Genomic DNA, 26,205 nt, shown 5'->3' with positions numbered 1-26,205 from the left:
AGAGCGCGACTCGGCGGAGGCTCCCAGCGAGGGGCACGGCTCGCCTCACTCCTGTGAGCGGCGCGGCTGCGGAGCCGGCAGCTCCCGTGGCGTCGGCGGCGGCAGCGGGGTGTCAGCGGCCGCGGTGATGATGAACAGGTTCCGAAAGTGGCTGTACAAACCCAAGGCAAGTTGCGAGGAGCCGCCGCTGCCCGGGGGCACCGTCACCCCGCGGCTGAAGTCCGGACGCGGTTGGCGGCGGAGCCGGGCGTGCAGCCGCGGGGCGCTCCGCGGCGGGAGGCGCCGTGAGGAGCGAGCGGAGCCCGCGGGCGCTCGGCGGGTCCCGGCGGCCGCGGCCGGAGCGCGGCGCCCGCTGCGGCGGGGATGACAAAGCAGAGCGGCGGCCGCGGGGCTGCTCCCGCCGGGGCGGGCTCGGGGCTCTGCCCGGCACCGCCGAGGGGCTGCGGGCTGGCGGCCGTGCCCGGGCAGCGCTCCCGCCTGCGCTGCGGGCTGCGCCCAGCCCCGAGCCCGGAGATGGTCGGGCGCTCCTGTTGTGCCATTAGCGCTGTGTGTGTGTGCGCCTGGAAACTTGGCAAGTTAGGAGGTTTATTGGAAGGTGCTCTGTAGGTGAGTGTTTTGTGCCCTTCTCGCTTTGAAATTCTTGGAAGGAATCCAAGAAACGCAGTTTGCTTTGCGATGAAATTATCATCTTCTGGCTCGAGTTAAGTAACAACTGTCTGGAGGATGATCTTGTTTGGCATGTGATGTTCGGCTCGTAAATCAAGGACATCACTGGTTTTGAACATCTATAACATCTTTTTCTTGTCCAGGCATTACAGCAGTCAGTATCGTTATGCACTTTCTGAAGTGTTTGATTTAATTTTGGCTCCTGTTGGTCACTATCAGTCGTTTTTTTTCTGTGCTTTATTATCAGTGTTGGGTTTCAGTTTGTAAACCTTCCAGGTACTTGGTTCTTTTGGCTGAATTATAGCCGGTGTGTTGCAGTGGGGGAAAAAAAAAAAAAAAAGCAGAGGTGATACTGCAAAATAAAAGGTCATATTATGGTGGCTTTATGGATATTACATGTAGTCCTAACTCTTGAGTACCACTGAAGAGCACATAATTGTCAGATATTACTGCTAATAACTGCAAGGGAAATAATATAGAAATTAGGTAACCAAAAATACAGTAATAAATTATAGATAACTTTCATTGGATTTTCTTATTTTTATATCTTTTATACAGGGGAAAAACTAAGGGAAGAATAGTTAATGAATGAAAAGAAATACTGTTCATCTTAAATGCAGAGGAAATCTTTGTGAATATGGCCTTTTCACTGTTTTTTTTAAACAAAACTCATTCAACTTCATATTGTTTTTCTTTCTAATGGAGATTTTATGTTTTTGTGATAAAACTTGTTTTTTAGTATACTGTCCCTTTGTTGTAAGGTATGTGTTTGGCATTTAGGGTCTGTATCAAACAATGTACACTTAAAGTTCTGTGGGACTTCTCTGGGTTGAAGGAACTTTTCAAGCCTGTTGTGTGACACTGGGCCTCATAAACCAGGAGCACCTATTGCTGTTGGTTTGGAACCAGCACCACTGCTTTTTGTTGCGTATTTGTATCTTTGCCAACAGTTTTTCTTAGTTTCAGTAGCTTGCAACATCATTTTTGTTCTGGCATTCAGAATGGGTTGCTGGTGAATTGTAAGTGCTTCAGAAAAAGTCATTTTTCCTGGTGTGCTGTTGAGTGGGTGTGGATCATGTCATTAAATACACAGAGGTTTGAATAGCACTTCTTTTATAGAGGGTGAGGCAGAGGATTTCACATGTAGAGACTGTACCTTTCCTGGTTTATTGCTTGCTTTTCTACTAAAAGGAATTGGCAAGGATTCCTACCCAAAAGATCAGTGGGTTCCAGGGTCTGTTTTGAATGTAATGCATTTTGAAGAGGATTTTGCTGAATACTTATTCTGGCTGAGGCTCTCAGGTCTCAGGATTTATGTTGCTTGTAACCCTCTGTTAGGCACTGTGGGCTCCAGGTGCATTTTATCAGGTAGGTTTTGCTACTCCCAGTAATGGGGAATATTCTAAAGTATTCCAGATCCTACAGCCATATAATAGGACTTCTCCATGGCAGCAGATTTTGGCACCACTGGATGTTTGGCCCAGAGCTTTGATGGCTTTTCAGAGGTATTTCTGAAGGTGAGGGGTGGGATGGCATCAGAGTGCAGCAAATTCTTAGTACAGCCTGCTCAGAAACCTGAATATATGGTTTAGCTTAATCCTAGGGGAACTATTTCATAATTCATCCCTGAAAAAACACAGCCCCAAAATATGTAAATTAATTCAGCTTAATCTTTTTAAATGGTGAAGACAAGGAAATGGAATAGAGCAGAGTGCATAACAAGGGGGATTCACAAAAGTCTTGGGGTAATCATTACTGCAAGATGCAGGACCTGCATCCAGGCAAGGATATTTACTTGGTAACTGCTGCCTCTGTTTGAACATACCAAGAATGGCAGAGAAAATGTGGGTGTAGGAAGTGGAAAGCCTTGACTAACGTTGGGAGCGTGTCACGAGAGCAGCACGACTTCCCTGGATCCACGTTCAGTCAGTGCTCTTCCTGCCCAGCTCTGCTCCTCAGCTATGCTGATCTGCCACATTCTAACAAAGCAGATCAAGTGCCCGTGGTGGAGGTGAGCAGAGAATGGAATAAATAGCAGTGACGTGATCTGTGGAGCTGCTGGGAGGCAGACTTTTAACTGATGTGTTGGAGACAGAGCAGAGACAAGATTTTGTTTCCAGCCTCCTGTGCCACATTGATTGTTGTTTAATTTTTAAAGTGTTGTCTGTAACATGTGTTTTGCTTTTGGGGACTGTGGATTCAATGCCTTTTTAAGTATTTGGAGGGAGGATGGTGTTTGCCTCTGAAACTTTTGCTGAGGGGTGATTTGAAGTGTTCTTGAATTGCAGCACATCGGTGGAACAATAGTTACTCTATGTTTGACCTCCTCAGGACACTGCAGGCTTCCCAGGCACCACCACCTTCTGAGACAAAAGAATGATCCTGTCTAAATCAAGATATTTGTCTGTGTGCACAGATACAGTAGAAATGTTCCCTGCCACTTCAGGGAATTTCTTATCTTGTACCTGCTGGAGCATTCCACAGGTGTCCGGCCAGAACCTGCTCCCAGCAGATCTGAGCGTCCAGCCAAAATACAGAACTGGGCTGGCTTTGCAGAGCTTTGAAATGCATTTGATGTCCAAAGAATTCAGAACAATTTCTGTGAATGCTGCTGCTTAAATCTGGAGACTAGCTTGAAAAATGCGTGGGTAACTAGCTCACAGGGCTACCTGCTTTGAATTGAGCTCATGTTTATTGATATTTTGAAAGAGCTGTTTTGTGTATGATGGGGAGAAAAAAAAGTCTGTCTCTAACCACAACTTGAATGTTTTTTAATCTGTTTAACATAACAGACTGAAGATCTTCAGTGTCTGTTTATTTTTCATATTTTTATTTTAAAAATATTGCTTATTTGGTGTTTATATGTTTGAGGTTTTTTTTGCTCCCAGTTTCTTTCACACAGTAAATGTGAACTTAAAGCAATTAAGTAAAGAATTTCTTATGTTCCTGTAAGTGAGTCCAAATCTGTAGTTGCTGGTAGTAAAGCTACTGCTTTGAGAATGCCTGGCTCCAGCTAAAGGATGCTCAGAAAATATGCAGAAAGTCTGGAGGTTTTGTAGGTGTGGTTTTTAACACCCCCTCCTCTAAGACTGACCAAAGTGCAGCTGTGCCCTCGTCCTGCTGTAAATCAGAGGCTCTAGCTCCCATGGGCATGTGAAGGTGGGTTCAGGAAACTTGTAGGTGGGAGTGAACACTTGCTGACAAGTGGGTACTCAGCACAGCTCTTCCACACCCTTCAGAGGCTGAGCATCTTCTCCCCCTGGAGTGCTTGAGATGCTGAGAACTGGAGTTGCTTTCTTCCCATGTGTTTGTTCTGAAATACTGTTCGTGGGTTTCTTAAATCTGATAATTGCTTTCTGCAGCTGGATTAGCAGCTACATCTTCAAGAGGTTCTTGCTGCCTGTTAATGTGTGTCTGCAGTGGTGCTCTGTGAGCAGAAATAGCATTTAGGGATAAGTGGAATGGCAGGTACTTGGAGGAGGCTTGTTTCTATGTCTGCATGGAGTGCCTTTTTCTTACTGTTTTTAAGCTTTTTCTTAGCTATATTTCTATGAAAGTGAGCCATAGCTAGTAATAATTGTTGCTACTAATAGTTGTTAAAGGACTTGGAACAGCAGATAGGTATGCTAATTAAAAAAAGGCTTAATAGATAGTAAAAGGGTATCTTGGAGTAAGCAAGCAAGATGAAGAGAGTATGCCTGGTGAATCTAGAGCAATCACTTTAAGTAGAGAAGTGAGAGCCAGTGGCAAAGCTCAAAAATAGCCAAATAACCTCTAGGAGATTCTGTATTACTTTGCACAAGGAGAAGTGCTCAAAAAAAAAAAAAAAAGAAAGAAAAGAAGTCCTAGAAATCCTAGGTGAATGTTGAACATCAAAAACTTCACAAGGAATAATCTTCCTCAGCAACCTTGTGAGGCTTATTTAGTGGCAGAGCTGACTCCAAAAAGTAAAAGATGGGAAGTACAATAGGAAATAGCTGATTTGTTTTCTTTAATGGTATGAAAAGAAACGTGTTTGCAGGATTTTTTGTAGGAAAAGATTGTAAGTAGAAAAAGGGATTTTAAATATGAATTGAAGTTCATTAGAAGAATGGAAGGTAGTAAAAAAGTACACAGTTAACTGTGCTTAACAAAATGCAAAGAGCATTTTTAAAATTGGGTCAGTAGAATGAGATGCAGCAGGAGAGAGAATTATTTTGAGCAGCATTTAAATGGATGGAAATGGTCAGAAATGAAAAAGGACAAAGCTGCTTTAATTGCCAAGCAACTATTGATACTAGTTTGGGGGAGTGAATAAAAAAGGATGATTTCCCAGTGATAGATGGAAAGCAGCTAGCATCTTATTTTAGCTATGATTTCCAAATCTTGCAAGTGACAGGTTTGCTGTTCACAGAAGAGAATTAGAGCAAGTTTATTCTTGGGAAAAATGTCTTTAAATGAGCAGTGAAAGAACAGGTAAAAGCTATTTATAACTTACTTTCATTTGACTGGTGCCATACAGTATTCAAAACCTTTGGGCACAGCAGTCTGTGAACAAAATTTATTATGTAGTGTAATATTTATATTAGCAACTAATAACTTTCAAGATGGAAGATTGAGGAGTTTTTCTTACTTGAGAAAACAGCTGTTACTGGGTTTTTGAAAAGTCACTGTTTTAATGATCAGCTCTTTGATCTCACTTATCTGTGTAATTATTCTTGTTGCCCCTCTCTGATCAGAGTCTGCAGCTATTTAACTACATTAATCAGTGTTATTGATAACAATCCTGAGGAAGGCAACTTATAAATCATCATGCATTATTCAGAGTTTTGCATATTGAATTGCTTCATTTTAGAAGCACCATCTAGTGGTTTGAACACAAGTGTGGGAGCTAATAATTCTTTGCTGATGTATTGTAGCACTGCAGCTAAATCAAGACAATTACCTGCAGTCATGTTGTTCCTTAGCCTTGGTTTACCTGTGGCTGAAAAAGGGAAGGAGACCACTATTGCAATTGACTAAGAGAATTGCTTGTTTGTTTTTAATTACTCTGGTGTGAAATGTATTTGGACCTTGTGAAATGATTTTTTTGATGTGGATTGCTGTGAGCAGAATCAAAATGTATCAGATCCAGGGCCCATCTAGCCTGGTGTAATGTCTGGTAGTTCTCTCTTTCTCTGTCCTGCAGCAGATCCCCAGGGACAAAGAAGAGACAAATGGAAACTGCTGTTTCTTCTGGACTCTTTTAAAAAGTTTGGTAGTCTGCAGCACAGGAGTTTGTTGAGCTACGGATTGTGCTCTTATAATTCGACAGCTCATTAAGTTGTTTCTTTTAAATGACAAACAATTTTTCAATTCATTCATATTTCTGGTTTCCATGACTGCTGGCTTCTCAGAGCTTAAAGCTGAGTTTGATTCCAATGGAGAATGTTTTCTAAATGTTCTAGAGAAAGGAATAGTGGTGTTACCTAATGTGTCCCTTGTCCTGCAGACTCATCCTCTGGTGTTTCTCCAGGAAACCTGATTTGGATGTTTGGATTCTGTTGTTCTCCTCCCACAATGTGATGGTACTTAACAGAATTTACAAAAAAATTACTTCTTAGAAATCACAATGCGTTTGTCCTAGGTTATTTTAGAGAAATGACAGAAAAACTCCCACTAAGAGTATCTCAGCCCTGGACCACAGTAGAACATTTTCTTACTGAACTAACTGAAAAATAAACAGTGCAAATGCTGTTGATGTGCTGCATTTAACTGCTTTAATAGTTATGATGATCTACTTTCCTGGCAGTTGTGCTGGCAACATTGACTTAAATTAATTCAGTAAAACTATTTTTAAATAATGGTGTTAAAAATAAATTAATTGAAGGCTGTGTATGTTTATTTGGCTCACATTTGAAGGCTGACCCACCTTCACAGTGCAATGTAAAAGAGCAAGTTTCTCCAGCTTGATTGTTATACTGGAGGATGATGCTAAATTTGAGTCTGTCTTACCTGTTCTCAGCTGAGTCTTTGTTTTCCTCTTGAACTTACTCAATATTCCAACCATTCATTGTATCTCAGATGACAAGCTGGGATCACTGGTGTGATGGCCATGTGCCCCTGCAGGAAGGGAGCTGCTGCATTCCCTGCTAGCTGAGGTTCTTGAACCCTGCAAACTCGGGCTGCCCCTAAGTCAGCTCAAGCACACCCTGAGCCTGGCTCTGGTGGACAGCTCAGGGTCACAGGATATGGTTTTCCTTTGAGGCAGTGTCAGCTGCCTGCCTCTTGAGAACAGGTGAGTGACAGAAGTTGTAATGCATTTTCTAGAAGTCTAGATATAGGGTGGAGCAAAGAATGAGGGTTTTTTTGGGAGATACAATGTTTGGACAACTTAACTACAATGTGTTCCTGGCTCAGTATGCCTTGCTGGAGTGACTGTAAGGCCTTGCTCTTATTTATTTGTTTTGATGACGAGGGTCAGACTTACAGCATCCTGTTTGTCTGTCCTGCCCTGCAGCCTGTAGGGCTTTCCTGCTGTCACTCCAGTAGTCAGTGGCTTTTTTGCATTACTGTTTAGGCCTCTAGCCTGACAATTCCCCTTCACCTTCCTGATCCCATAGATGATGGTTCTTCCTCTGGTCCCTCTACACATTCACCACCCTCTCCTGCATTGCTGTTACTGCTTGTGATACTGTTTAGGAATAAGATGCCCTGAAAAGCTGATAAACAGGAGCTGAGTTGTGCCTGCACTTTGCTTAGTCTTGGTAGGCCACAAGCTTGTTTTTCTTCTCTTGTAGGGTCTTTATTCATACTTGATGACCATTCAGAATGAATAATGTAAGAGTGGGCATCACATCAGTACTGGCTGCACCGTTCTGGGTGAATGAGTGAAAGGGAAGCAACTGGGGGAAAAGAGACTGGAGGAGGCAGGTGAAGAAGATGGGGTTAAAAAAAGACTTGGCATAGAAATGGAAGAAGAATAGTTTGAAATAGGAAAAAGGGGGGATGACTCTCCTCCTCTTTCAAAATGCCTGCTCTTTATTTTGAAATAGAACACAGGTTAATTTAAATCAGGGTGATGTTTATGCTGGAATGTGTTAATTCCTGTCATCAAGGGGCACTTTGATCTCTGAGAATCATAGGTGGCTGAACTAACTGGATGCTCAGGGTGTTCTGCATTTCTGCTTTGCATTCTTCTAATTCTCACCTTCCTTTGTAGCCTTTTAATGTAGGAAACATTTCCTGGCATTTTGAAGTTCATCAGATGTTCAAAACCACAGTTTTCTCAGGTTATTGTTTCCTGCCAAGAAATGACCTGAGCTTGAAAGGGGTCTTGAATGTTTGTCTAGAATTGGCTTTTGGATGTTTGTCATCTAATAAACTTTTTTATGAATGGTGAGGGCTCTCATAGTAATATCTTTGTCTAATTCTCCTTCTGTAATCACCAATCTGCAGGCAGGAATTTTACCTTTCTATGTTGGTCCAGTTGTTGAAGTCTGTGTGCTCTTAGCATACCAATGAGAACATACCGGCATTCTTCCTGTAAAACCTTCCAAATCCTCTCAAAGCACTGTCTGCTTTTCACTTTATTTTCAAGATGCCTGTATAGAGAGTGGATGTCTGCATTGCTAGATATTTAATGTTTATTTTCTAAGTATTTTTTGTAAAGCTGGACCAGGACATCTGGTCTAGTCAACTACATTACAAAAAAGTCTTGATGGAGTTGATATAATTTTATGGTACAGGATGGATGGAAGCCCTTACAGAATAAGGAAGAGTTAGTATGATGTAAGGAACAGGCAAAAATGCACAGGGCCTTCAAATCTCATCTGGAACCTGTGATTTATTTTGCTGTGTATTTTAAGGCATCTTGCAGGTCCTCACCAAGGTGTAAGAGATGAAGTGGGAATGGCAGCTGGCTTTTTCTGTATCCTTTGGTGATGAGTGATGGTTACATGAGGTCCTGTAAGGACATTGTGGTGCCATGGGTGCTGATTGCAAGTGTACACACAGGCCTTGTCTATGTGGCTGTAATTTTGATTGCAGTGATTTTTCTTTAAGTCTGTTTCTGTTTGATATGAATGTTCATGCTGGAGAGTTTGGCTGGATCTAAAGGTTTGTTCTCAAGACCATAGGTAGCACTGTTCTTTTGAGGAATGATCTTCTCTGCACAGCACAGCTATCTTACTTTTTTTGTAGAAAGTTGAGCATAAGGAAGTTATGTCATGATCAGCACGAAATAATTGGAAGAGGCCTTATGTTAAATAGTGCTTATTGTGCACTGACAGGTGCTCATGGGTGTTAATTGTTAATTTGGCTAGTGTTTTCTTTGTATTGAAGTGGCTGAGAACTGATGTGTTCCTGTTGGAGAGTCTGGTTTCAGCTATTCTGGTGGTGTTCTGGAGTTATTTTATGGAAGGGTATCTTTGGTAGTTTTATTGTATTTTAGTAATTGCTTTGTTATGGTTTTGTTGAAGCAACTGACTAAGTATATTTGAAGAGAATATTATATCCACAGAAAATATTCCATTTTCAGTAAGACTGGCTTTTTTGGCTGGTTTTTGGTTTGCTTTGCTGTTATTTGGTTTTTAAATTTTTGCTGGTTTCTTTTCAATTTTTTCCCCTAGGCTATATCATACCCTTGTTGCAAAAGTTTTGTTTACTGCTTGCAATGTTTCCTGTTTCCTTGACATTACTTCCACTTAGACTTTTTGGTGGGGTTTTGTGCATAATTGCAAACCTGCTGTAAATTTCTTTCCTTCTTGATTTCAGTCAGGATACTTGACAAATACTAGACCTGATAGTAGTGGTGGCAGTAGAAAGACAGAGACTGAAGTAGAAAGGCAGTAGGCTTTTTTCCCTTCACTTCTCTCACTAGAAGAGACAAGGAAGCAAGGCTTCTTATTGGGCATTTAGGCATTTATCTTTATTTTAGAGTCTGGATTCTGTTGACAATTTTTTTTGTCCAGTGATTTTTAAAGTTGTATTTTCTCAATTAATTTGCCACACTACTTGCTTTGACAATTAGTTTATTTCAGGAAGCCTTAGTCTTAGGTTGTAACTGTTTTTCAGTTTATTTCTTTTTCTATTGAAATTTGAGAGTTACTATTTGGCAGTTTCATAGTAGACAGTCCTGTGTATAATTGATGCAATAAACCAGTAAGTTAATGTTAAAATAACACTTACTTCTGAATTTTGAAGTATTTTTGGATATGAAACTGGGATGCATTTTTTTTCCAAAAATGAATGAATCTTTATAAAGACTACATCCTTTCCTGTGTGAAAACATTAAACCCATGTTTTGCTCTGCAATAGAAATGTGTTAATTTCTCGGTGTAATATATGTATGTCTGTCTTCATGGATATATAATCTACTGTTCTGATATTAACAAAGTAGTGTTAGTGAATTGTAGGTGCCTCATTGTGTTGATTTCCTGTGTGAAACAAAGAGGTTGTCTGTTATATAATATCTGACTTGTTCAGTGCATTTGATCAGCTTGATTTGCTTTTTGATTAATTTAGAGAAGAAATGTGTCTGGTAGAAATGCGTACTTTGTGAGAAATCATATGCTATGTAAGACAATAATTCAGGAATAATCCTGAAGGGTTAAGAGGTGACAACCTTTCTCCTGGAAACATTAGCTTTACTGTAGGAAAGAGAAGCACAATATTTGCTTAAGCCCAGAGTAATTTGTTATCAGTCAGGTCAAGCAGTGAAATGTTGTGAGGTTGGTTCCAGCTCTTTTTACAGTCATTTCTCAGTCTGTGTGTAGCCACATGTGCCTGCATGTTGTGTGTGATCCAAAACTTGGGTATCATCTGTGCATCTTTCAAATACAAATAGTCATGCTTCCTGTCTCTGAAATGGGGACTGAGGCATGAAGGTGAGAAGGGGTTATTTGGTGCCCTAAATGTAGCTCAATAGCCAAACTAGCCAGAAAAGCTTAATTTGGGGGTTTCTCAGCCATTTTATTCCTTATTTGCCACTTCTTTCTCTCCAGTGCTTTTTATGAGATGATTTTTCCTTTTAGGTTACCCTGCAATATAATTTTACAGCTGAAGCAATAGAGCAGATTGTCTGTACTTTGCTATTCAAAGATTGGAGTGCAACTTACTGTTGCCATATGTTTAGATTCAGTGTCCAGCTCCTCCTTACAAATGAGAACATATGGGAGATAGGTAATGGTGATTTTCAACTGTTAATTAGTCATGGTTAAAGTGATGCCTCACTAGCCATCCCTCCAGTTAGTTCTGTCTTTCTCATCTCCCCCTCGTGGTAGCATCTCTGGTGTATATGGAATTGCAAAACTTCTGAGGGGGGAAAAAAAAGGGTTTCCTTCCACTAAAATGCTTCTGTAATTTGGAGGGTGTGGGTCCTCAAATGAGGTGGGGCATTTTACTTCCAGATTTTATTTTTTGTTTGCTCTTGGTGAGATCAAGTTACTGATGTAATGCTGCATAGTAAAGCAGGAATTAGATGCTAAGTGCTGGTACCTGTGCTGTAAACAGGCTTTACAGTGTTGGATAAAAGTTTTATAAGTAATGACCAATCTTAACCTTTGAACCTGTTCTTGCAAACTCATGATAGGATGTGGATTAGTTACTCAGTCTGGTTACTTGAACCCTGTTACTACACACTGTTTTTTACTCCCTCCTTTTACTACCTATTAGGTAACTTTTCTATTGCAGTGACTGAAATCTTCTGTAAAATAAGATATGGTTAAATGTATTAGTGCAAAGAGAGACATATTTGCCTGTCTCCAGTGTCCAGGATACCTGACACTCATCAAGAATTTTTATGCACTCCCCTTGTGAGTTTTAAGTTAACCAGGACAGTAATGAAAGTGCAGAAATGCTGCTGGTGGGCAGCTGGTTTTTCAGCTTGCAGCCATGTAGTCCTGTCTTGCCTCCCTGATGTTGGTGTTGGAAATTGTGTAGCTGTGTCTTGCATTGGATCATCTTTCTAGCACAGGAAACTTCCTTTTATAATATATAGTTTTACAGGCTCAGTTGTCAGCTTAACTGGGGAGAGGGGGCAGCATGAACTCCTCCTTTGGTGGCAGGATGGTCTTTATATTCCCTTGTACCAGCTGTGGAGTTGCATCTTCAGTGTCTTTAGGGCTTCTGTTTTATGTTCTACTCGTAGTATAAATACTGGTAAAATGAAACCCCAACCCAAATTGCACCAATTGTGTTGTTCTGTGTTTTGTATGGATGGTGTTAATTTCTGTTACACAGAGGCCACTCTGAAACCCAGGTGAAGTCATGTGGGACTGAGAGTTGGGCTTCTGATTCAGTTCCTTAGCATAAAATAGGCTCACCCAAAGTTATTTTTAGGTGACATTAAGGTGCAGACCTTGTATAAAATGTTAATGCAAGTAATCTTGCAGTGTTACAGGCACAGGTAGCACGTGTTGGAAGTAAACCTCTGCAGGAGTAGCAGGGCAAGGCAGTGATATTTATGCAAAGGACAAGGTTTCCATTATTGAACTGCATGGTGCTTTGAGCTAGCTGTTTTTACCAAAAAGAGCTGTGAAGGTATGTGGTGAATGCTTTACTGTGAGTTTGGCATATCTGTTCTCTGTTTCAAATTCCATATGTGAATTATCAAACCTAAAACTTGTTAATTTTGGGCTTGGAACTAGTAGAGTAAAAGATTGGCTAATTACACTATTTAAACATTAAAAAAATGTTAAATACTTCAAAAGCATTTCCTCTATTTAATTTTCATCAGCTGGCTCAGAATTAATATATTGAGATGACAGTATTGTCAGATACTGTAATATTTTTCACTGTGTGCTTACTGTAATGAGATTTAGAAAACTGTAAGAAAGAGGAGAATACAAATCCTTGTTAATTTTAACCAAAAGTAGTTTTTTTCTCTTTTGCCTTGTACTTCGGATTTTGAAAGCTAGCAAATAAAATTTCTGCACAGCTAAATAAAAAAGTAACATCTGGGATACACAAGTAGAGGTACTCTTACTTTGTAGATTCCTGCCCCCATCTCTCCAGTAAAGCAAGGAGTACTTGCACAAGTCACTGCATTCTGCACTGAGTGGCACTGCACTGCTTTATAGTGGCACTCAGTGGTCACAAAAAGAGCTGAAAGTTTTGCTCTTCTGGAGGAGCAACTCTTAAAGCAGCAGCAGCTGCTTCTGGGGATGTTATTTGCTTGAGCAACTTAAAAGCAATATGGAGAATGATATTCCATAAAGTGTTTCCATATCTGTGTGCCTGCTTTCCCTGCTCCCCAGTCCATGAGATCCATGTGGAGCAATTAGATGCAGGAAAAAGGCAATGTGCTGGAGAAGGGCTGCATTCCTGATGCTATTTCCACTGATAACACCTTATGTTGGTGTGGGGAGGAGAATTTCTTTTGTGATTCTTGTCACTTTTCTCTCTGGATAAAGGTGTTAAGGGAAGTCTGTTCTTAACCAGCCTTCAGAATTATTTCCAAATCCTAATTGTTTCAGTGAGGGATTTGCTGAGGAATATGGGATTGAATAGAAACTGTCTATTAAGCAGTGTTGGAGCACCCTCTGCAGCCTCATAATAATATTTAAATGAGCTTTGTACATTTCTGGTGATGGATTAATGGAATGAATATTCAAAAAGAAAAATTAAGTATCTGGTGCTTTATGCTGCTCTCTAGGCCCATCAAAGTATGATAGTAGGTCTGTAGGGAAAATAATTAATTAGCATGTTGTAGACCTTTTGTGTCTGTTATCCTACTGCACCTCTCCTGAAAAGAAAACTCTCAGCAGTTGCTGTAGGTTCATTGAAGTTCAGACTGAAAAGTAAAATGTCCAGTGGGAATGGTGTGAGAATTAGATCTGTGTGACAGGCAAGTTATAATGCTATTTAACAAATTGAGGAGAAAAGCTGAAGAAGTATTGCCTTTTGAACTGCCAGATTGCTGGCTCGTGATCTCAGGTTTCAGGATTTGGTAACCTTTGAGTCATGTCACAGCTCCATGTTAGTGTCATGCTGGGGTATTGCTTCAGGTCAGTTGGGAAAGAAGTGACCAAATGTATTTCCAATGTTGTGGCCTTTTTGCAAATGTTTGGGTTTCCTCTAATGTGCTGTTGAGCAGTCTGACCCTCCTTGGTGTGAGCTGCTGTGATTTGCAGAAGAGTGTGGTAAGGCTTGAGACTACACAGCTGATCCATGAGCATGGGAGTTGTTTTTGTAGGTGAATGCTCTTCTTAATGTACAACAGGAATTTAATTCTTGTCATTTTTTACTAAATCAGTCATAGTATTTATACCAGAATCATGTCAAGCATTTTTTTTGTTCCTTCAATATGTTTAAAGGATTCATTCAGGATATTGTCATGATAACTAATGAAGCATATAGGAATTCTTTGTCTATGAAGAATTGCCTGGTTTTGGGTGATACTATCATAGCTTTTTGCACATGATAGATGATTTGTAGCTATGATAATCACAGAACTGGGCAGAGGGTGACATTGGAACAGACCTGTTAAAATTGTCTACTCCATGCCCCTTGGCTTTTCAGGACCAGCTCTAGTCAGGCTTCAAATGTCTCTAAAGATGGAGACTCCAGAACCTCTCTGAGCAGCCCTGTGACAATGCTCAGTCACCTTTAGAGTAAAAATGCATTTCCTGATGTTTGGATGAAATTTCTCATATTTCAGTTTGTATCTACTGCCTCTTGCTCTCACTAGGTATCACCACAAGTCTCTGAGTATTCTTTCCATCCTCCCATCTGATATTTATATACATGGCTACGATCCACTCTGAGCTTTCTCCAGGCTGATCTGTTCTACTTCTGTCCTAGCATGACAGATGTTTCTAGGCCAAAACCATCATCCTCAGATAAACTCCCTCTGGTATGTCCATGCTGCCCTTTACTAGCAGGTCCGGAGCTGGACCCAGCCCTCCAGATGCCTCCCTAGTCCTGACTGGAAGGCAGATTTACTTCTCTCTCCTTGCCAGCACTGCTCAGGATGCACTGGTGCCCCTGTGGTGCAAGGGCCTGTTGCTGACCTATTCTTCATTGGCAAAAGTGGTTTTCACCATCTCTCTGGACAGCCTATTGCTCTGCATTTGTAAGTGGTTCCCTTCCAGCTCCCAGGGCCAATCTAAAGCAGCCTGGCAGCACTGTGACCAATTCTGGCCTCTTTCCCCCTGCTCCTCCAACTTTGGTGTTTGTTGGAGCCCTTGTGAGCTGACTCAGCCTGGAAGGAAGCAGTTTGGACAAGTGTAAGGAGAACTGAACACTTTCCCACTCCTCTTTTTGCCCCTTGGAAAGCCTCTCCCTCCACATTTGCTGATTAAATCACTTTGGCAGTGAAGGGCCAGATGAGCTGTTCTCATCCAAGAGCTGCCAGCCAGGTGTGCAGGGCTGGGGATGGAGGATTGAGAGAAGTGGGATTACTCTTGGCAACAGCAACTACATAAAGTTTGTCTGTGAAATTGAATCTTTTGTAATATTGGGGAAATGAACATTTCCAAGCCTGTGGATTCATGAACTTCTTACAAAGTGCAGTTAAGAACTTCACATTCTTCCATATTGAATGAGATTGCCTTAGGTCAAAAGCAGAACATGAACAAAGATCTGAGAGAGAACCTAAGCACACATGATGTGACTGAAGGTATTGAATGAGGCTGTGAGGTTAATATATTTTCTTTTTATTTTTTTAAAAGTCAGAAAATAAAAAGGCAGATTTTTTTTCCAATCCTTTTTTGAGGAAGGACAGATTTTGACAGTTAACTTTTTGTGTTCAATGACTGATACTTATTTATTGGACCATACACCTTGAAAAAGGATTTGTTCTGTTTCATTCTAAGTCTTCTTGGCAGGTTTATGTGTGGGTGCATGGTGTGGGTGGATTTTTTATGATGAGCATAAGGAATCTTCAGTTTTGGTGGGGGAAATTCATCTGGGAAAATTACTTTTTTACACAGAAGCTTTGACTCTGGATACTTGGAATATAGCTGCATTTGCTGATTTAGGTTTTGTTCTGCTTTGGCTTCTAAAATGCTGTTTTGAAGCATCGTGGAAGGTTTTCTTTTCATGAGAGGTTGGATAGGCTTTAGGCTATTTTTAGAGAAGTCTCTGAAGAAGGTTTTCTCTGAAGAGACAGTTATAGCTTCCTCTCTATAATGAAACTAACCCAAATCCAGAGTGGAGCTGTTTATTCTTATACATTATTGTGGTAGAGGTTTCCAGAAGGTACCTGTGAGTTGATGAAAGAAAGAAGTAATTGAGTAATTTTGCAGGTTCCGTTGGAGATGGTGGCACATGAGGAGAGCCAGGGCTGCTGCTGCTCTGCCAGTGTCCTGTTCCATGTCTGTGCTGCTGTCACTGAGCACACCTTGAGAGCCTCATCTTCCAAAGCCATAAAGCTTTATTTTAAAGCTGCATTGGCTTTTTCTGCCTTCTCCATTTGCAGACAGAGTACTTGCAGTTATGTGGGCTCCCAAGAGTTGCAGGGAGGGAGGAGCACTCCTCTGTTTTCTAAGGGAAGAGGTTCTGCCAAGCTATTGAAAGGCTAACTTTAGCCTGGTGAGGCTTCTCTGCTTCCCACATGGAGGAAGTGAAAGACGCTTCTGCTGAGACAGTCTGGAGCATCTGTAGCTACATTTTAGTGTGACTCTTCTCCTAGAAGAGCTTGCCTCTTATGCTTTCTGCTGACTGCTCAGCAGGGCAAGTCACATCCCTGCAAGTCTTGCTCCTCTTGGAATTCCTAAAGTGAGCTGGCAAATCTGCTTTCAGCAGTTCAAGTAGTTGTGTTTTCAATGGAAGAGGTACTTTTGTGCTTTGCCCTCCCCCAGATTGTAGAGATGGCAGAGAATGGAAATGTCTTAGCTATCAGTTAAGAGTATGTATAGGCTATTTTGTATTCCTCCAGTTTCTGACCTTTCCTGAAGTCCCATTCTTCTGTAAAAAAAAAAAATAATTAAGTAAGCCTGAAACTAGAGAATGTTCACAATAATGATCATGTTGTTTTAGTCTGTTTTTCTCTTCTGACTTTGTCCTTTTATCTTGTGAGAAGAACATCAGGTATCCTGAATTGTTGTTTTAAAGGTATAATAGCTTTCAAGAATAAAAAGAAAAAGATTTGCTTGATTTGTTTTTACTAATATTCACAAAAACTTGGTTTGAGTGCTTTCATACAGTTTTTTAATAATGGTATTCTTGTTGGTGCCAGAATGCTTTTAATGGCAGCAACTGCCTCAAGGTGAAATCCAGTTACTGTTTCAGAAAATTCACCCTTTGGCTGATTTTTTGTTAGGGACTAGAAAATATTGCATCTATTTTAAGGTAACTTTTTTGTTTAGTTAGGATGGCTGAAAGAAAATAACTTTCCAGGATTACAATATTGTATTTTAATGTTATATTTTAAAGTACTGTATTTTATAATTTTAATAATATTTAACTGTAGAATTAAATGCCAAATTATATTCTATTAGTAGGTACAATTTTCTTGTTAATTTTGCCATGTCTGCAAAGAAAATTTGAGAAAGGATCATGATCTTTGTTTTATGGCTTTAAGCATTTTTTTCCTCACCTGAACTACAGAATTACAGGATGGCTGAGGTCAAAAGGGATCTCTGGAGGTCAAACCAGAGACCAGCCCTGCTGCTCAAACAGGCTCATGCAGAGCCAGTTGCCCAGGATCATCTCCAGATGGCTTTTGAGTGTCTCCAAAGATGGATATTGCACCATGTCTCTGGGCAAGCTGTGCCAGTCACCCTCACAGTAAAAAATGTTCCCAGATGTTTTAGTTTGTGCCCATTGCCTCTGGTCCTGACGCTAGGAGCCTCTGGAAAAGCTTGGCTCCATCCTTTGTGCCCCCTCTCTTTACATATTTACAGATGTTGATGAGGCCTTGTTCTCTTCTTCAGGATGAACAGTCCCAGCTCTTTCAGACTTCTCTCATAGGAGTGGTGCTCTATTGGAATATGAACCCAGTATTACCAGTTATATTGTGCCTGGGCCAGTCTGACCCTTGCTGCTGGGCCAAAGGCAGCAACTGTGGTGTAATCACCCAACCACACAATGCCTTGCTGGAATGTTAAGCCTGATTGACAGGACTCACTCAGCATGGGGGCAAGGGGGAAGGGAGAGAGGTATAGGCACACCTGGGGAAGTAACCCGGAAGCTTAAGACACACCGCAACAGTGCTCCAGTCCCTTCATCATCTTAAATTGAATTAAAAATGTTTGTGACAGATTCCTCTTACTAGCAGAACTAGCCAAAATAGCTTTTTTGAGAAGGATAGTCAGGGTTGTCAGGCCACATTTATCATATTCTTGTTTGTCATCCCCCAGTAGAGGAAAGGGATTGCTTGGGTAGGGCTTATATTATAGCATGAATATTGAGTTGCTGAGGGTTAAAAGAGTTAGCAGGATTTTGTTGGGCATCTCCTGGGCTTTCTTGTGCTCAGTATCTTGATTTCCATTGCCTGTGGTGGTTTGGCTAAGGGTAGCAAGGTTGTGCTGCACTGACCCTTTTAATTGTTGTCTAGGTAGATGAATGTCACATAAAAGGTATTTTAGAAATGTCCAGGTCAAGACTCCTGCACAGTTTAGATATTTTCCTAAAAACAGTGTGACCTGAAATTGTATTGATTTCAATTTTTTACGGTTCTTTGCATTCATGTATTTAATGTGTAAACCTTGAGGGTAAAATAACCACCCTGGGGAATAATTCAGATTATGCAGAAGGCTGGATTAGCCCCTCTTGTATCCTGCTGTCTCACTACTGAACATCACCAATGTTTGAGTTTCAACTGATATTTCTAGCAGCTTTTTCTAAGGAGTTGTTAAATTAGAGCGAAATATCTTGTGAGAATGGGACACTAAAATTGAGTTACAGCTTGAAATAACAATATGGTAAAACAGAGCCCTCAGTTTGTCATATGAAAGATGCAGAAATTTGCCTCTTAGATAGGAATTAATCTGATTATAGAGTAATCATCCTAAATTTCAATACTTCTGAGTGCTGCTTACTTCTGCTTTTCCCTTGAACAAATTTAGTAGAAATGTAGTTGTGTTTATGCTTTAGCAATGTCTTTTATCCACCTTGTTCATGAGTTTAATTTTCTACTGATCTGCTTTAAAGCGATCAGATCAGCCCTTCCTAATCAGTTCAGTTTCTTGGGAGTCATGGCCTCTTCTTTTCTTCCAGCAAGACTAGATTTGCCCTAATTTAGCCCTAGATTAACCTTAAATTGTGCTAAAAATTTGAAAAAATAGCTATTTATTTAGAGTGATATCCTAGTCCTCTTGAAAGTGAAAGGGAGCTCTTGTATTCTCTTCACTTGAAAGTAAAATTTCTTACCCAGCTTTTGGAAGGTACTTGGGCTAAGGCTTTGATGCTAGGCCTGCCTAGTTAATGTTTTACTTACTAAAAAAATAAAATTAAAAATTGCGTGATCTAACTGCCGTTCAACTGAGCTTTTGTAGCTTTTCTGTCCCTGTGGCATCCCTGATGAAGCTCATAGATGATTTGGTGCAGCCAGTTGAAGTATTTTGCAGTTTATCAATTCCATAGCATCAGGTAGAGTTGCTGTGGTGTGCAGGAACTGATTCTTCAGACCGTGGCAGTGAGATCCTACAGCTTCAGCTATTCTCAAAGGTGTTTTCTAATAATGGCACGTGTAAATCCCCACAGGTAATTAGTAATTATAAATTAGATTCAGTAATTAATTCTTAAAATCACTTAGTACAAAAACTGAATGCACATCTTTAGTGGAGGTGACTCTGTGTGTTGACAACTGAATGTGAAATACGTCTGAGCTAGTTCAGCAAGTAACAATACTTTTAATCAAGTATTCTTGTTTTTTTGCTATCTGTACTATGCAGTTTGAGCTGAGAAGCACTGTTGCCCATCACCAATTGTCTGAATAAATTTCACTATAAAGAAACTCTCATTACTTGTAAAACTGAAACATTTGAATGTCTAACAACCATTTGCTTACATAATTTGCGTGTTCTCTTTGTTGACATATAAATTGCAAAAGTGCTTTCTAGTTGCAACATGTCAGCTTTAACGTGGATTTTTACTTGTTAGTTTTATTGAAAGTAATTATACATCTTCAGACATGCACTCATGCAAGGAAACTAGGAAACTTTTACAAACAGCTGAGAATGTAAGCTTGAATCACTTTTTTCCAGTCTTACAATTTAGCATTTTAAGTGCACATTTTAGGAGGCTTTAGGGATGTGTTTTAAAACAAATATGATGCTGCAGGTAGAAAGAAACCTGAATGTCTCATTTGTGTTTTAATAGCACAAGTGTCTTATCAGTCAGACATGTTGGGGGGAGGTTGGTTGGTTGGGTTTTTTTATTTGTTTTGTTATATTTGAAGTGTTTCCAGCAACTGGATAAGTGAAATTTTGCTTGAAATTGTTTTTGCTTGTGGTTGCTACATGTAGCAAAGATTGCAGGGAATTGGGTACAAGTTTCTTCAGTTTCCTTTGAAATTTTAACAGGTTTGTTATATTTCTTGTTATACATTTTAATACTATTAATTTCTAGGTAAACAGATTATTATGGGTAAGAACTGAATACACAGCATAATGTAGCAAACTTTAATCTGTGTACTGCCTTGCTTAAACAGTGTACAATAGAATTGGGTAATTTAAGGTTTGTAGATGTATAAACTTCCTATGAAACTGATTTCTGCTAGTCTCTGCTGGAATTCTTCATTCTTAGCTGAGCAGCAGATGGAGATAAAGAGTACTCATAAATTGTCTTTTTTCCAGTTTCTTTTTCTGTCTGTTTCAATAAGCGGCACATTCAGTTATAGCTGGCTAGGATCATGGTCTTGATGCATGGGCAGTGTTAAAGGCCACCTGTTGAAAAGGTCAGTCTATGGCAAATGTGTATCTGTGGTACTTCTCATCTTGCCTGTTAACTTTTGTAACTAAATTACAGAAGCCAAAACATCAACACTCCACTGCCCTTAATCCTTTAGTTGCAATCCATTTTCTTTCTCACTGTTTTTCTTTGAAGAAATTAATTTGCAGTCTGAGTCTTCAAACCAAGATCTTCAAAGCTTCATTATAGGTCTGACTTGGCCTCCAGCCCAAAAGATTTTGCCACTACGGCTGGATGTGCAAGATGTCAGGGACTGAAATTGCACCTTTTCTCATGTTTCAGTAACAGTATGCCTGGAATTTTCAAGCACACAGACCCTGTGGGACTTGGAGCAAATGTGATGATAGGTGATAATCTAGTGGAGGTGACTCAGTCACAGTGAGGTGCATCATGTCAAGTACATGGAGTGTGCAAAACCTCCTAATAATTGATTCTGTCCACTGAATGACCATGCTTTTTGCTGGAAAAATCACTCTTGTGTTGTTTAGACAGAACATCTACTGTTGAAATATGCACTGTTTTGTGCTACTTACTGAACTTACTGTTGGTACCTATGTGTGTGCAATCTACCTGAAAACTACTGAAACAGCACAGCTTTTCTGCACAAAATGTGACTGTTAGAGTCACCATGTAGGTTTACAACAGGTATTTATGGATTGAAAGGATTTGTCGTTTTTTTTTTAAAGGTGGATTATGTTCTTCAACATCAAATCTTCTATTCTCTTTTGTTTTCCTTAATAAAGAAGTAAAGCTGGTGTTGTGGCAGGGTTTAAAACTACTGAATTTTTACACACGTCCAGAAGCCAGAAGTTCTTGAACACTGGTGTTTGGTTTTATAATGGATTTTACTTGGTGTAAGCAAGCCACTTAAAATCACTAGCTAGTGTATGGGGGTGATGATCAGGCACTTTGGAAGGCAGCTTCCTAAAACCTCAATCAGGGTGAGTTGTTTGGATTTGCCTTCTAAAAAAATCTCCGATCAATGTAACCCCAGAAGTTATGATCTACCTTTCCAAAATAGGTACTAGTGAGTAGAGGGAAATCCTCCCTCTGAGTAAAACTGATATCAGCATTTTTCATAGAATAGGTTTCAACAGAAAAAAGTAAGTATGAGCTTTGTTGTGATGTGTGAGCACATTCTGATTTTCTTTATGCTTTTTGACTTTATTCTTTTTGGTATTCTGTGTCATTTGTGGACAGCACTAGTGCTCACTTTCAGCTGTCATCAGTGGCACACTGCAATAATGTGACTGAATGATTAGACCCAAGCCTTGCAGGAAGACACAATCCTTCATTTGCAGTAACTGTTAGCTGCCATTTTCATGTCGTGAAGAGAATCTTTAGCTTTGCTCAGCAGTGGCTGTAGAGCTTGGTTTGGGTTTGTGTGGCACAGTTTTGGTACCGGGGGGCTACAGGGCTGTTTTCTGTGAGAAGCTGCCAGAAGCTTGGCGGAACCAATGCCAGCCAGCATTCAGTGAGAATTTAAATATATACCTAAAAAATGATTAATTAAATTAATAGCAAAGCATAGTTCTGGAGGGGGTTTTCTGATATGTTGTAACTTTTGCAGAAGTGTGGTAGTAGCAGATGTTCTCATGTGGAATTTTTAATCCATAATATGCTGTCTATGTGTAGTTCATTTAATCAGAACTGAAAAGCCATGTATAGAAGTAGCAGGTTCTGATGGACGACAGAGCAAGGTCTGCCCCTGGCAGAGCTTGTCCCTGGTTCTTTGGCAGATACTGTTACAGCTCTGTTAGTTAGCAGCCTCTCAGATTTCTGCTTGTGCACTGAGTTCAGGGCTGTGCATGACAGGTCATTTTAGGGGAGCAGAGGTGACATTGCTGCACTGCCATGAGGAGTGCCTGTGTGGCTGAGAGCAGCCAGAGCTGGCTCTCAGCATCCCAGCCAGCTGCCCCTTGCTTTACCCATGTCCCTGTGGAAGGGACTGAGCTCTTATGTCAGCAAGTTCCAGTTTAGCATGTTTTATTGGCTGATTGCTCAGGATAGTGGCATGAGCTGGGCTTTATGCTGTGTGGAAAAGTCTTAGAGGATTTTTTCAGACATATTAAGAATTTCTGTTCCTAAGGCAGTTTGGGGTCTTAAGTTATTCACATGTATTTAACCTTCTTGTATTTTTATTTTCCCTGCACCTTGCATCTCTCTAGTGATGTTGCAATTGCACTGTGCTGGAACTGAAGTGGCAGAGCAAAAAGAGGAGGGTGAGGGTTGAGGAAGGAACCAAGCAAGAAAAGAGTGAGTAGGAATGTTCCTTAACCTGTTACTGATTTTGAAATTATAAATTTGCATTAGAGGAGCATGTTAAGTATCTCAGCTGGATTTCATCTGTACTCTAGTTATAATAAGAGACTATGTGTGCTTAAGTCTTAGTTAAAATAAACAAAAACCCCAACCAAACCCCTATTCTATGGCTAGAAATGTGGGGAGTTCTTTGTAAAATTTCATGCAGTCAACAAGTTTTTGAATACTACATTGCTGCCATTCACAGCAAATTTTCTATATATATTCATAGCTTGTTATTTTTGATGGAATTACTTTTGCAGAGCTGATGGTGTGCTTTATTCACAAGGTGCTAATACTGTCAGAGATCAGCTCTGATCTGTGTTAGTTCTTGCTGTTGTGGCTAAATTGCAATAGAAACTTGGATGTCAAAAACTATTACTTGACCAAAATGCCATATTTTCACATTATACTTGTGAATTAAAAAGATAGCTATTGGTGATAATGTACAATACTGTATTTCATCACAAAACATTGCATTCTTGGAAAAGCAGTCTTTTCCACAGCCAAAAATTTCACATGGTATTCATGATGGCCTTACCAGAAATCATGTGGAAACAGCTGAGAAATGTAATTGCTTCCTTTCAAAGTAGACTAAGTAGAAACAAGAATAAAGCTGCATTTACAGTGTAAAGCACCATCAGCATTTATCTGAGATGATCTAAGGTACATGGATAACATTTTTAGCTTTTGCTTTAGTGATAAAAGGCAAGACCTTTCTAGATTGGGATCTTGGGAATCATGAGAGGAATAGTGACCTTCCACCAACTGGAAATATTCCTCTTAAAGAAGGAAAAAGATGAAATGTGGTGGAACATCTATTTGATGGGATGGTTGTACTGCTATGAAAATGATTCCTGGGGGTGAATAAATTCAGGTAGTTCTAAACACCTCACTAGTTCTGGGTCATTGCTTGTAGAGATGTTTTGTGGGTACTGGCCTCTCTCGTGGCAAAAGACAACAAAGATAGTTCCCTGGAAAATTCCTTTGGTGTTTGTTCCAGTGGAGCAGTATCTCTCCTGCCTCATCACCCAATTCTGAGGATTTGGGGTGGTCCCTGGCATTGTGCTCTTCCCACTGGCAGGGCTGTTTCAGTTCATCTGGGCATCCTTTCACTTTGTTGTTCAGCAATAACCCAAATTATTGCCTTTCTCTTATGACTTCCTTGGGTGTATTTGCTTGTATACTTATATGTGCATCTATTTGGGTGTGCACATTTAGCTCTACCCATATGTTGACTTTATAATTAGTGTTTTGTAATAATAAGTGGTACTTAGGAGTTGCAGTGCATGCTTGTGGTGGACTATCTACTTGGGAGATTCTTCCACACCTACTGGGCTATTGCAGCAGTGGCTTCTCATTGCTGGGCTCTCTGTGGCCCACACCTGCAGCATTGCTTGTCTGGGCTGGAGGAGGTGTCTGCCTGCCCACTCACACACACATGCAGGTGGGCTGGGCTTCAAGTGTTTGAGTAAAAGCCTTTTATGGATGAAGCTGTCACCAACCAGGACAGAATAATCATTTCCTCAGCAAGGATAATTTTCAGATTTTTTCCTCTTTTTTCCTGTCTGATTTTTCAGGGCCAAGTCATATCAACAGGTTATTGCACATTAAAAAAAAGAAGTCTAGTTCTTGTAGCAGTGAAGTTGTTTGGCTTATCTGTCTCATATTGAGTAAATCCTCACCTGGGATGGCCTGGCTCTTGCCACTGGCAAAGAGTGTGCACTAAACTTTCAAACCCTCTCTTCCTTTCCACCCCCTTCTCTTGCAGATCATGGAACCACACTGCAAATCTACTGTAAAGAGCCTGGAAAAGAAATAAATAAAGATACAACATTAATGTTTCACTGGTGATTGTGTTTTTCCAGCCTTTTTAGAAAAGCTTTAAAAATAACAGATCTGGCAAATAGTGAGTTAAAGGAGATGTATGTATTCTTAAGAAGTTTTTATTTCTGCTTGTGGAGCTCATATTCTCTTGACTGTCAGAGTTTCAATTTGCTTTGGGAACCAAGGAGGGTTCATTAGAAGCAAGACAGAAGAAACCACTTTAGGGTTTATTCGTGACTTAAAAGAATGTGTCTTGTGCTGGTGTGTTGGAGGCTTTGAAGTGGTGACTCATATTGTGCATCATCAGTATCAGGAAAGAGTGCTTTATATAATGCTGATTTTTTGTATCTTGGTGAAAAGTTTCAGACAAGTAGACTACATTTAGAAACAGTGAATGTGATGCTTGAAGAAATACCAAGCTGGAAGTTTGAATGATGCACGAGTAACTTGAATAAGCAGCTTTGCAGCAGGGTGACTGGGAATTTCATGTATTTATTCCAGCTTTAGCTGTTATAAGCAATTTGTGCTTCTATGATTATTGTAATTTTGGAATGGTTTAAGTACAAGATGATGTTCTGTGATATTATTTATGTTAGGTTCTGTGTTGGCTTTATCCTGACTGGTACAGTGATCACATTTTCCTTAACTTTCTGTATAGCATGAACAGCATAAAACTTGATCAGCTGGAGCTGTTTTGGAAAAAATGTGATTTGTATATCATCAATATACTGCATCATCACAAGGGTTCTTTTTCATTCATTCTCTCTGAAGCTACTTGCGTACTTTCTTTTTATTATTTATTGACAATGTAACTGTGACCAAATAAATCCAAAGTATCCAGCCTGAAAAAAACCCAAAACCCAATCCCAACCCTGGAACAGTTTGGGAAGTTGTCTAAAACTTTCATGCTGTAAGAAAAGTACAACACAGCAGAGAAACTCAAACCAGCACTTCTTATAGTTCTGAAGCTGTCTGTTGGACATGTTCAGGAAGTTCATAAAGAAACTTTTGTCTAGTTTTAAGGAGATGTAGGATGATAGGGCAGGAGTTTTATAGCCTGAATGGCAATTTATGCACTGTGGTATAATGTTTATACCTGTACTTTTCCTAACTTGCACTCATCTACAGTTAACATGATTGTTAAGAAGGATTCATAGGAGAAATTTCTAAAATAAATATGGATTTTATTATAGATGTATTATGATTTAAATCTGTTTGAAGAAGTACAATAATTTGATTATTTCCTGTGGTTTGTTCAAGTATTTTTCTGACTTTGCAACTTTCCTCTTAGGAGCATTTGAATTCTGATGTTTGGGAGAAGCTCGTGCAAGGTATTATCTCAAACTTTTTTAAACATTTTAGGTCTCAGGAAAATGAGGTGTGGTTCAGTGCCATTTACACCTTCTTTGTCTTGTTCTGGTTTTGGTTTCCATGTCACCACTTGAAGCCTTGTGCTGCCTTAGGATTCAGAGGATTAAAAACTTATTATTCATATAAATTGCTTATAAAGGTAGTTTTTTTAAAAGGAAAGTTTATTTTTCCAGAGAAATGAATATATAAACCCTCTCATTGTAAAAGATGAGTCTGCCACAGAAA

General features: G+C 40.0%; 1 protein-coding gene across 4 annotated transcripts in view; it reads left to right on the top strand.

The window, feature by feature from the left end:
- Nucleotides 1-26,205, top strand: part of ZFYVE28 (zinc finger FYVE-type containing 28) — a 146,332-nt gene continuing 120,127 nt past the window's right edge. For 3 of the 4 annotated variants that reach the window (XM_054295080.1, XM_054295065.1, XM_054295058.1), the window contains exon 1: nucleotides 1-166. In XM_054295080.1, coding sequence (XP_054151055.1) covers nucleotides 128-166 — 39 coding nt within the window. In that variant the 5' untranslated portion in view covers nucleotides 1-127. The remainder of the gene's footprint in view (nucleotides 167-26,205) is intronic. The other variant, XM_054295072.1, reaches the window with a different exon arrangement.

The sequence above is a fragment of the Melozone crissalis genome, unplaced genomic scaffold, assembly GCF_028551555.1.
Source record: "Melozone crissalis strain CALT ecotype California unplaced genomic scaffold, PUWL_Pcris_2 ptg000006l_1, whole genome shotgun sequence".
NCBI lineage: Eukaryota > Metazoa > Chordata > Aves > Passeriformes > Passerellidae > Melozone > Melozone crissalis.
This window is presented reverse-complemented; position numbering and strand designations above follow the sequence as displayed.